Source organism: Epinephelus moara, chromosome 14 (genome assembly GCF_006386435.1).
Source record: "Epinephelus moara isolate mb chromosome 14, YSFRI_EMoa_1.0, whole genome shotgun sequence".
NCBI lineage: Eukaryota > Metazoa > Chordata > Actinopteri > Perciformes > Serranidae > Epinephelus > Epinephelus moara.
The window spans coordinates 17,447,411-17,460,434 of NC_065519.1; the positions used below are offsets into that span (position 1 = coordinate 17,447,411).

The following is a 13,024-nucleotide window of genomic DNA, read 5'->3' on the forward strand; positions in this document are numbered from 1 at the left end:
TTGGAGCCGCGCCTCGTTTTCAAACTGTATGGTTTGACTAAAATGAACAATGACAGCAATATAGTCCACGATGAGCAGCGCTAAAATCAACCTGCGTAGTTGTCCCTCCATTGTGACATTAGAAAGTGTCACATTTATCTTGCAAGTGTACTCTTCTTCAACGTTTTGTTTACTTCCTGGATTTCTCCCACATGGAAATTCTGACCAATCAAGAGCAGCTTTGTCGTGCAAGGCATCTGATCTGGTCTGCTGTGAGAACATGAACCATTATGCAACTTTGTGACAAAATTAGTCCCTGATTCAGACCAAAGCAAGCGAACTCTAGGTCTGAAAGCACCCTAAATTTTCCTTTTGGGGACATAATCTGTTGAAAATCACAATATATGTTAGCTATAATATTGCATTGTGACCTAAGTACCATGATAATATTGTGGGGCCTCTAATGATTCCAACCTATAGTATTTGTACACTGTGGCATTGCTACTTTTACTGTGTAAAAGATCTGAGTACTTTTTCCACCACTGCCTATGGGTTTAATCTAGGTAGAGAGAAATACAGACTTCATAGATATCAATTTGATTACTTTTAAGAAACATAAGGGTTTGTATTACTGCTGTTTCATCTAACCAACAATCCAAACCTTAATGATATTGATTTTACAAGTATATATGAACAAGAGAATATTAAAATCACCATGTTTTTATAAGCTAAACCCATTAAATATGCTTGATAAATGACTTTAATACATTAACAATCAATCATCAGCTGATTAATTTTCTGTGGACTGACTCACTGACTCATCACTTCAGTACTCCTACGTCTTCTTAAAGATATAAACAGACAACAGTAATAAAGTTCCCCTTCAGCCTGCTGTATGCTGCAGACACAATGGTCTGAAGAGCCTATTGTAATCGTTTGAAGCAATTGGTCTGGCATTGCTATTTTAAGCACTAAACTCGCCTTATCTTTCCAGAGCTGTTTGTGTTGGACTGGAAATTGTATTGGAAATTCTGACAGGAAAATTATGTTCGACCAGTTATTCCTATAACAAAGGCCAATCATTGTATGACGGCATCTTTTTTCCTTGACGACTAAATTGTGGGCCTCTACATTCCATCGCAAGACCTTTTTCTTTGCTTCTAATCTTATCGCTTCATAGTCGTGTCGTCTTGGACACATGGTAACCAGACACCCCACCCAGGAGACAGTCCTTTGTTCTACGTCACCCTAACGGACGCAGCACTAACCTTTAGCTGACACCTGAGCCCCGGCACTTCTCTAAGGTTTCAGGCCAATGTGAGCTGCCCGTCTTTACCTGCCTAGTGCCCAGACTGGGGGGAGCAGGCACACCTGAGCCCACTGCTCTGGCCCGGGATCGCTCAGCCTTGCCAAGATGCAGATCTGGTTTCCTACCAGCTCAGAACATGATACTGTCAGCGTCTACATCCATCCTGTCTGTCCTGCCTCTGCTCCTCTGCCTCTTGCCTTCACCTCAACAACTGGTCAGAGTGCATCACAACAGTGTTTTGAAATGCTGGGCCCGGATCATATTAAAATTCAGACCTGATTTATGTTTGATGAGCAAGGACTGAGCGGTCTGCCCGTGTCCTTTCTCTAAATAATAAAACACTGCAGAGAAAATGGGTTACTATATAAAAGGCCAACAACTGATAAAAACAGATCATGTCAGTCAATTGAGAAAAGTAAAAAATGTACCAAGGACTTGCCTTAGGATGATGCTTAAAACTTGATTCTAATATAGAAAACATGAGCCAATTTGCCCTAGAGCTGAAACAATTAGTTAACAGATAAGTCTATATAGAGAAAATAAATCAGCAAATATTTTCTCAACTGATTCATCTTAAAGTCACTTTTCAAGCAAAAATGCCAAATGCAACCTGTTTTCATCCTCTTAATGGTAAAGATTTTCTCATTTTCTTTGTCTTACATGAGAATAAAGTGAATATCTTTTGGTTTTAGATTGCTGGTCGGACAAAAAAAAAAGCAATTTGAAGAGGTCAACATGAGCATAATTGTCTGCAGATGAATAAAAAAAATCTATTCATCTAAACTTTGACATCTACATAGCCATTAATTCAGTAAACTCAAAAATAGTGTCAATTTTTCACATTCAGTAAGTTATAACAAATCACATAGGATGACTTACCCAATCACCAGAAAAAAATGTACAGTTACATTTAGGCACAACAACCACTTGGTTATGGTTAGGAAAAGATCATGTTTTGGACTGAAATACCTGATTACGGGGGCACTATCCCAGCAAGAAAACCAGTGATGTCTTGGTAAAATAACAACTGGTTTTCGTGACTATCCCCGCCAAAGGGTCGCTTAAAAACACCCACTACCGGAGCCTAAAAAGTTGATGGGAACAGACAGAATCTTGAACAGTGCAGTTTGGCAGGTCTTGCCTAGGTGACAGGCCATCCAACACCCCTCCCCACACACAAACCTCCAATGACAAAGTCAAAATTTAAGTATGAAACTTGCTAATCTAATGTTTGTTGCTTATACCCCTTTTCTACCCAAATTAGCATACAGGGGTTTTTTGAAAATGAGAAAACCTGCTAAAAATAGGCTTTCCCTTTGTACACTGCTCTGCAGCAGACGAGAATACCTTTCCATTTCTTTTTTGATGGTGTGTCATGTTTGACATAACGGACCGGCCTGAAAACAAGTTAATGAACAGTAGAAAGCAGCATGGAGGCCAGTGGTTACTTCTTGCCTAGGTGACAAGCCATCCTACCCCCCAAAGTCAGCTCGTATAGTGTCACTTTATAAAACTTAATATGAAAAGTATGAAACTTGCAAATGTTATGTATATGTTATTTGCAAAAATGCAGAATGCCAATATTTTCTTCTGGCGACTGGGCTGAAATTGACACAATGACTGTTTTGCACCTTTCTTTGTTGCTTATACCCCCTTTCCACCCAAATTATTGCACGTACACAGGTTTTTTAAACACGAGAAAGCCTGCTAAGAAAAGGCTTTCCCAATTCTGGTAGACTACAGGTCTGTATGCTGCTCTGCGGCAGACGAGCATACCTTTCTGTTTTTTTTTTTTTGTTTTTTTTTACTGGTGTGTCACGTTCAACGAAACGGATATGGCGAAAAACAGGTTAGTAAACTGTAGAAAGTAGCATGGAGGTCAGTAGAAATATTACAGTGGTTACTTCTTTTTATATATATATCTTTTACTTATTCAGTCTCTCTTTCAGTCTAAGTGCAGACTAATTTTGGAACGATGTCTAAGTGACACTTGGGCGGAGACTGACAGTATTTTGTAGTGGTGTGTCATTGCATCTTACCAGTAAAGGTGCTAAAATTAGCGTGTTCAACTGGGTGTTGTATTTCCATCAGCGCCGATCAGAGCCGGAGCTGATAAATGCTTGTGACTACTGCAGAGTCATTTGACCCTGGTGTGAACACCAATTGTTACCTTTCCCATTACATACAAAAGCCAGATGTAAGTGGGTGTTAGTGGGTTTTTTTGTGCAGTAGGAAAGAGGCTTTAGAAGCTCAAAATAGCCATCACAAAATAAAAGGAGTGACAACATGTTATGTAAGGGCGTGTATCAAAAAAAAAAAAAAAGACAGTGGGAAAGAATGAAAACATCACAGACGTCAGCAAAATCACTACAACTACAAATAGCAGATTAGTCACCAAATCTCTCCTCCTTCCTCATAACAAGGATAACTTCTGCCTGAGAACGGACACATGACACGCAGGGACAGATAAAACAGACAAGAGAGATAGGAGGACAAATGGAAAGTGACCCAGGTGGACGGAAACTTCTCCAGGCGTCCTCGGCTGTGAGTCGTGTGTGTTTGCTGACAGAGGTGTTTATCTGTAGGTCTGTGAGTCCGCTGACTCACTGTTGTGGTTGTGACTGTGTGTGTGTGTGTGTGTGTGTGTGACTGTCGAGTGTGTGACTGTGTCAGTGTTACTACAGTCATCTGTGTGTGGGAGAGCAGGCTTAAGTTGAAAACAGCTGTCCTTTGCGGCTCAGTCCCTGTGGTGTTTTATAACATGTTCCTCCATAACGGCGTATGAATGGGTCATAATGTCAAAATCCTGTTTTCTCCCCATGGCTCCTAATTAAAACATGTTTAATTCGGTGACAGACTGCAGCCAGAGAAGCACTTATCCAGAGAAAGAGCAGGTTGACAGGCTGATTAATTATTCATACGTGCATAAAAGAGGAAATAAATGGGCAACTATCAAACGGGTGGGTGAATAAATAAATAAATTAGATGTAAACGCCAGCGTCAAATCAAGCATGCGAGGTAACTGTAAAGGCTTGCGTCACACTCTGTAATACACTCACTGCCTGCTGACGTGCTATGACCTTCACCATGTGTCCTGTGCTATCATCTGCTGATGCTGCTACATTTTCCAGGTAATGATAGTGTTGTGACGACTGTACACACACTACCGCGTCTGCCCACAGCCCTGGCCTCGCAGCAACAATAGCCCCTTTGTTTAGTCCAAAATGGACACAAAGCACTTTGGTATGAAAGCCTACAGTACCACCAGCTCTGCCATTATTGCAACAACAACCTGCTCTGTCCACAGCCTCTGTGTTTGGCTCATTAATGATGTAACCAGCTGGGATGGAGCCAAGACAGGGCCATTTCAGCCGTGTCAAAACAATGGCTCCGAAACACCACAGCCAGTCGCACAGCATCTCCTCTAATTAAAAAACCCCACCATTCACTTATTTTCTTCATGTCGCCCCATTCAAGCGCCGCTGCTGTTGCCTAATCGTTCCGTGAAGTGCCTATAAATAGCAGCAATCCACATATTAGTTCACCTCGTGTGATTCGAAATAAAACAGGAGCCTTGAGATTACGGTTTCTCATCTTCAGATTTGGAGATATTAATAAAAACAGGGGCCTCAGACAGGCTCAGATCTTGTTGAATGATAATAAAAAAACACAAGAGCAGGCTGACGGGGAGGTGAGCTCAATCAGAGGCCGCTCCCCACGTGCCCTGCTTTAATCTGCCCTCTCCCCCGATGCTCTCCATCACTCCCTGTGTGCCAGAAACTGGGATTAGCGGTGTTCTTTGTGCCATTCTAAAGTCAGCCCTCTGTCTGCTCTTTTAATTGTGCACGGACCCCCTATTCTTTGGGTGAGTCTCGGAGAGGTGGGCTGATAAGGGCTGCTTGACAGGAAGCTTTAGAGAAGACTGCGCTCTGATCAGACTGTCCTGCCTGTGGCTGTGTCAAGGCTGTCTGGGGAGGATGGCTGATCTGAGAGCGGCGAATTAACAGAAGAGAATCACAAAGAAATAAATGGCATGTGTGTCCCGAGTCACTGCAACACAATGACACAAGCCCTGTGTTGCAAACAAAAAGACGTTCACAATATGTCATGGTCAGAAACCTGCATGATCAACACCTCTGAGGTTTCACAGGCGGCTGTTTTTCTTTCACCCACAGCCCCTGGGAAATTTTAAAGATTATGACTGTAATCCTATAATTACAGGACAACTGCAGGGTGACACACCAGCGTCTTTCACCTTGGCTGTTCTGCAGTGGTTAGAAAGTGTAATGAGAGTTGGGAGCACACGCAGCAGCTGCTCGGCCTTGCTGAGGGAACGCAGACCACAGGGGGGCGGGTCAGGGACTGAAATGCATTGTTTGTTACCCTCATATATGCAAGGATATTTTTCAGTGACATCCAACTACAATTGCATGCTGTTCTTACGTGCAATTCATGTCACAACATACACAATCTGTACAGCATTTCATATATGCACACATATCCCCCTGGGCAGCTTGTGTGAGGTTAGCAGTGCACATGGAGTTGCATAAAAGTGATGAAATATGGCTGACCAAGGTGCTGTGGGGATGAGGGTGGGGTCACTGGGTTCTTAAAACCTGCAACTGCTGCTTTTGGATGCAAAAAATAGCTGAATTCAGCCTTCACATCAGCACTGAGGAGCACCTACACACTTGGCTGCCTGTGGCGAACTATGTGTGTCTCTCCGAGCGCACACACACACACACACACACACACACACACACACCGAGCTGCACTGTAGCTCAGCTTTTGTTCTTTCTCCCCCCTTCCTGCGTCTCTTTGGTGATGAGTCAAATCAGACAAGCAGACGAGCAGGTGAGGGAATATATTCTGACATGGAATTTCCAAAGGGTTTAGTGGGTGAGCCAAGCTTTGGCGGACCATCTGTGTGGCCTTTTAAGCCCCAAAACTGGTACGTTGCGGTGCCAAAGGTGAGCCCCGGGCTCACTCTGAACACGCTGAAGTGCAACTGCTCTTCTGCTCTGTGACTGACAGGCGGCATATCAAATACCTGTACCTGCCCTCAGGACAAGTCAATAAAATATGACTGTAGGGAGTGTTTAGGGTTAGTCAATGCTGAGTTTATATCGAGCTAAATGTGCAAGTTAGGTCAGTTTTTATTCAATAGCACAGAACAGAAACGCTCACATTACCTACAGTGCATATTTACCCCCTGTGGCACCAACCCCAGCCATTCAGAGTATGATGCTTGTATTATTGAACAGTATGTTAGCATTAATATGATGTTTTCATTGGCTCTTTTTCGGTATCCCTAGTGCACCTGCAATGCTGCTGGGATGAGGAGCGAGCAGAGATAAAGAGAAAAGGCTCTGTCCGCCACTGCGTCTAAAACTGCCTCACTTCTTTCCCCCTGCATGTGCCTTGCATGGACAATTCTCTCCATCACACCCTCCCATTCATCCTGCGCATCAACTCACACAACCATACAATTGGTGCATTAAGGATTTTTTTGTGTGTGTGTCTCATTCTTGCTATGTCTTCTCCCCCATTTCTGCAATTCATCAAGCGTCAATCAACTGTGCCGTGCGCGCGACGCGTCGCGGGACGTGTGTGCTGGGGAGCTGCGGCTCCCATTGATAAAAATCCTCGTCTGAGAGACAGGGCTGCATTCAACGTCACCACATGCATGCACGTCTATAGGGAAGCATGCAGTCGGGTCCAAAGCAAACTGCTGCACAAGGGCACACCGTAATGATCAGTTGCAGCGTGCGTATTTTTTTTATTTTTTTTTGGGTGGTGAAAACCGTACCTGCATTTTGTCTGATGTAAACACCTCGATGTCTACTTCGCAGGCGATGATGGTCACCATCTCCAGTTTCATATTTATCGATGGCATTCCCTTTCGTGGTTGGGAGGTTAAAAAAAACGGAGTAAAAAGTCTTCCTCCTCCTCTCAAGCAGCAGGTAAAGAGTGTGTCGGGCTCTTCCTCCACAAACTTGAGGTTAAGTCCAGCTGACTGGTGTGTTGGCTTGGATCAGCTGAGAGAGTTGCTGCTGGACTCTTGACTGCACTGACGCGCTGCTGAGAGTGATGCTGCAGCAACCGCACAAACTCTCTCCCTCTCTGTCTCTCTGTCTCTCCCTCTCTCCCCCCTCCTGCCCTCCCCTCTGGCTCCACATTGACGTCATCACCTTCCTCACGTTCGTCGTGTTTTACGCCACTACAGCGCTTGACGAACCGTGCACGGGGCACTGCAGAATTCACGGTCCGGTTTATTCCGCTTTTTCATGTATTTTAAGTGTGTGTGTGTTTTTTTTAAGTTCACTGAGCTGCTGGAGATTAAAAAAAAATGTGTCACAACCGTTTTGGAAAAATTCAGCTCATCAGCCAAAGTGTACATCAAGCTATTTCAGCATCAGTGTCACCCTGACTAAGTCTCTGCATTCCTACACAGAGCCTGTGATCTACCATTCATGCTTCTGAATGGTGCTCCTATATACAGAACATACAGTACAGTAAGCACATCTCCACAGGGGATGGACATAACACCAGGAGCATCTATGTAATATACAGTCAAGTCGAAAAGCCCTTCAATAGCTGCTGTTTTTAAGGCTGTATCTGAGAAATGTGGAGGCAATTTTAAGGTCATAGTTTGTGGTGATACCCATCCATCCATTTTCATCCACTTATTCAATTCAATTCAATAGAACTTTACTTATCCCTAAGGAAATTCTTGTGCCGGAGACTGCTGCAAATTACAGAACACTAAGTATAGTAACCACAGTTTCAACGATGTGGGTTCCCCGGGTCAGGGTCATTCACTGGGCCCAGTTTTAGAACAATAGAGTATTAAATATCTGGCAAAATATACAAGTACAAGAGTTACTAACAATGAACTAAGAAGCAGTATTGCACATGACTGAGAAAATAATACTGCACTACACTGACAAGTGATTGTGATATTGAAGAATAATAATACATCCGGGGTAGGGTCACAGGGGCAGCAGGCCAAGCAAAGCACCCCAGAAATCCCTCTCCCCAGCAACGCTTTCCAGCTCCTCCTGGGAGATCCCAAGGCGTTCCCAGGCCAGATGAGATATGTAATCCCTCTGAGAATCACCACCTTAATGTGGCGGAGGGGTTTACATATCCCTGTGAACCTGGGAGCTGTGTTGTTTGGGGCTAATAGCCCCTGGTAGGGTCTCCCAAGGCAGAGTGGTCCCAGAGGAGGGGCCAGACTAAGAGCGATTCAAGAAGACCTTGATGACATGCTATATCTGGACTCTGAGCACCTCGCCCGAAATGGGGACACCAGGCTCAAAAAATGAACATTACACAGTCATACTTGTAGGGCTTAACATAACGACTTCTCCTATTATCAATCAATCTAAAGCTGCAACTAACAATTATTGTCAATATCGATTAATCATTTAGTTGTTTGGTCTATAAAATGTCAGAAAATGGTGAAAAATGTTGATCTATGTTTCCCGTAGCTCGAGGTGATGTCCTTAAATGTCTTGTGTGGCACATAATACAAAGATATTAAGTTTACTGTCAAGGTAATTATACCGATAAAATGATAATAAAATCAGCTGGAGATTAATTTAATAGTTGACAACTAACTGATTAGTCGTTGAAGTTCCAGAACAATTACAACAATTATATTTTATGACTGTAAAAAAAACCAGTCCAATGTGACATGAGTACATTTTATATAACAGTCCAAATCAACAAAGCTATATAGTTCACAAAGGTATAAAGGTGAGAAAGAAAGTTTGATGAGCTATAAATGTTCATTGTTTATACTTAATAAATAACTTAAACAATTAATTGATTAACAAAGTGGTTGGCCATTCTGTCGAAAGGCTAATTGTATCATTTATGTTTACTTTTCAAGTGTTTTCTCTGGTCTTTGCTTTTTTTTTTGGTTGATAAAGACTGATATATTATCTCTTTGATTCTCAAAAAGAGTGATCAAATGAAACCCTCCAAAATCCACTCCATGAATTACTTCTCACAACTTAAGGACATGCGCCGTGTAAAGGTGGGAATTGCAAGTCGATACTGCTTTGAATTAGGGGTCACAAACAAAAAAATGTTGGGAACAACAGCAACATTACAAGCAACACGCTAGATTAACAGCTCTGGTTTACTGATAATATCGTTGTGATCAAAAATTATACAAGAGCTATATTTGAAAAGCTGTTTCCTACATTATATCATGGATGTATAAAGAGAACTGGATATAGCGTTGGAGGCTGGACCCTGTTTATTCCCATGGAAGTTGCTCAGTGCCACATGATGCCACAAATGCTCAATTGCCGCATATAAAAAATTCCTGGTGATCAGCAGTGTTTCTCAGTGCTGGCTCTAGCACATTTGGTGCCCTAGGCCAGTCTCCCCCTGGCGCTTGAACGTTTCACAATGTATATAAATTAAACATCCGTGAGCTGTTGGTTGCGGCCACCGACTGCTTAGAAGAAACGATAACTAGCTCTTCTCCTGCCGATTTCAACACGGATTTGTTGGTTTTTCATGATCTTTCTCTGCACGTATACTCCTCTCAGTAGTGTAGTCGTAGTTGAGAGCTTTTGTCATTTTGACTTGATAATGATACAGTGTGTTTCAGGGTTCACATGACGTTGCATATTTCCCGCATCTCCCCCAGAAAGTAGGTAAAGTTTAACAAGCTGGGGACGGAGGCCAGGGGGTGGCAGGAACCCAGGAAAAAGGCCTCTCTATTATTTAGTAGGCTTTGCTATATGGTTATGTTGTTGTGGCCTTATGTAATATTTCAAAAATAAAAGTAGTAATAGTATTAGTAAAAAATAGTAAAAGATAAACATTTTGATTTTTTTTTTATTCCCCCATTTGTGGCGCCCTCTATGTTTGATGGCGCCCTTAGCATTCACCTATACTGACTATGCCCAGGGCTGGCACTGCTGCTTCTGCATCATTGGGCCAATAAAGCAAGTGCACTAGACTTCCGCCAGCCAAGCTGGATCCTTCCGCTTCAGGGCTCTACCACCTTCAATGGGAGTGAAATGATTGAATCGTGAAGCTCCTCTAGACTTTCCAAATGTTATCGTACAGAATGGATCAAATTCTGATAGTAAAATGGGTCATTTTGTGGAGGCTGTGACATTCAGAAAAAATGTATCCATTGATTTACAGACATGTTTTTCACAATTAAAGTCTATGGGAAAAAGTCTTTTTGGGCTTAATGGCATCACATGATGGCCCGGAAACGGTAAATCCACTGTTTAGCCACTATGACGATTGGCTTCAAAGCCCGGCACACTTCCTGTGGGCCTGCATAACATACCATAAAATATCTTTCTGTATAGGCTTGAATTACATACTCATTGACAAACATCCATAGCAGCATGCGTCAAAAACACAACGCCTAGTGAAGGCATCAGCACTGCACTCTTTTTCCTATGAAGGCATGATTGCATAACCATGCCTGTCAGCTGCATGCTTTGGCATCAGTGCTGCCTTCACTTGACATGTTATGTGGCTTCATGGGTCTAAGAATAACAGACAAACAACATGGTTATAAGACGGTCACGCTGATGTGTTCGCTGCCAGCGTTGTTGTCTCCGTACATGCTGAAAATTAATAGACAATCTAATATAGGGCTTAGAGTCTTCAGTGCGGATGCCTTGTAGATCCTGGAAAGACTTCGATATGAAAACTTTAAAAGAACTTCTCAGTGAGCTTTACTGTACTTTTAGTGCTGACTTGTTGATCGGAGATTAACTGTACTGCGGCTCTTTATCACTCACAATAAAGCAGCTGATGAAGCCGACTGAACCACTGCTGCCACAGCTCCTTTTTCTCTTAATTATGATGATACAGTGCGAGTTTCCACTTCAGCTGAAGACCAAAAATTCCCACAGACATTATGCCATTGCATAATAGACCATGTCTTTTTTTCCATCACTCAGACCATCTTTCTCCCTCCCTCCGTTTCATAATAATAATTGCCCGGCCGGCAGAGACAGCTAAGTCCCCTATAAGCCATTAATATTAAGGCTCTAGGCAGTGAGGGCTATTTATGTCTGTGTGTGTCAGGCATTGTCCACGCTGTGCAGACGGAGAACATGACTGAGATATGTGAGGATGACTGTGACATTCCTCCACCAGACAGCATCAGTCAGTCACCCAGTCTGGAACAATCCGCCCCGAAATGCCAAAAACGCCACATCTCAGACACTGTAACATGCTGGCCGCAGTCTGAACTGTACCATCAGCGGCTTCATCTGCTGGGAGTGAATCTGTTTTATTCTTTAAAGCAGAGCAGCAGAGAAGATGTTACTTGACAGATTTAGATTTTATTTCAAAATCACCCTCACAGCTCATTAATCACAAGCTCAGAAGTAATAAAACAGTGTGCCTGTGTCGTCTTTTCTTTTAAATCTACTCTGTTCTCTGGAATCTAATGTAGCCTTAGCTCGCCAAACGCTGTGATCATTTATTTATGGCTTGTTGGAAAATTCTCTTTTCACTGCCCCTATTTACGAAGCTTCGTGTCAACAAGAGATGGTAGAGATTCACTGTCTTGCTGAAAGAAAACTTCAGATGAGCAGGTGCTTAACTCAAATTCTGTCTATACTTAACCTCCCATTTAGTCTGGACTACTTTAACCTACTCAGGTGTTACTGCTGTGCTCTAAAGGAGTGATTCCCAGCCAGGAGTAGGTCTATTTGTAACAGGAGGACTGTAGTTGTCAGGGGACGTGTGGAAGGTGTGTGGAGTTGCTCAGCTAATTATAATAAAAACAGGATTTAATAACAAAAAATGTACGTATTTTATACAAGCTAGCTACGAGAGGCTGCCTGCATAGTTCACACTTCTGCCTGAGTCATCTGTAACACTAAAACTACTTAGCAAGCAAGCAGAGAAGTTGTAAGTTTTGGCAAAAAATAATGGATAAATGAATGCGTAATGTTTACAGATATGCTTTAGATGACTGAATTAACAAAAATAAATAATAAAAAAAGATAAATGGTTGAAATAGCTACACATAATGAACAAATGGCTGAAACAGTCACATTAAAAACGTATTGCTAAATGGTTGAAATAGTTCGCTAAAGCTTATGGATAAGTGGTTAGAATAGTTTAACGTTATGGACAAATGGTTGAGATAGCTTAAGATGATGAATAAATGGTTGAAACTGTTAGCTAAAACTTATGGACAAATGGTTGAAATAGTTAAATGCTATGGGTAAATGGTTGAAATTGATAAAAAATGATGAATAAATGGCTGAAACAGTTAGCTAAAACTCATTGTCAAATTGTTGAAATAGTTAAACATTATGGATAAATGGTTGGAATAGCTAAAGATAATCAACGAAAGGTTCAAACAGTTAGCTAAAACTCATTGTTAAATTGTTGAAATAGTTAAACATTATGGATAAATGGTTGGAATAGCTAAAGATAATGAATGAAAGGTTCAAACAGTTAGCTAAAACTCATTGTCAAATGTTGAAATAGTTAAACATTATACTGTAGATAAATGGCTAAAATAACTACGGATAATGATTAAATGGTTGAAATAGCTAAAGATAATGATTACATGGTTGAAATAGTTCGCTAAAACTTACAAATAAATGGCTGAAATAATTCAACGTTATGGACAAATTGTTGAAATAGTTAAACGCTACGGATAAATGGTTGAAATTGATAAAAATGATGAATAAATGATTGGAATAGTTAAACATTATGGATAAA

General features: G+C 41.8%; 1 protein-coding gene across 2 annotated transcripts in view; it reads right to left on the reverse strand.

Annotated features, from left to right (window-relative positions):
- Positions 1–13,024, reverse strand: part of rcan3 (regulator of calcineurin 3) — a 61,911-nt gene that overhangs the window by 25,821 nt on the left and 23,066 nt on the right. Inside the window, exon 1 of one of the 2 annotated variants that reach the window (XM_050062616.1) lies at positions 7,098–7,407. The exons of the other annotated variant lie outside the window; for it this stretch is intronic. Coding sequence (XP_049918573.1) covers positions 7,098–7,184 — 87 coding nt within the window. The 5' untranslated portion in view covers positions 7,185–7,407. Of the gene's footprint in view, positions 1–7,097; positions 7,408–13,024 lie in introns of those variants that run through there. 2 annotated transcript variants of the gene reach the window in all.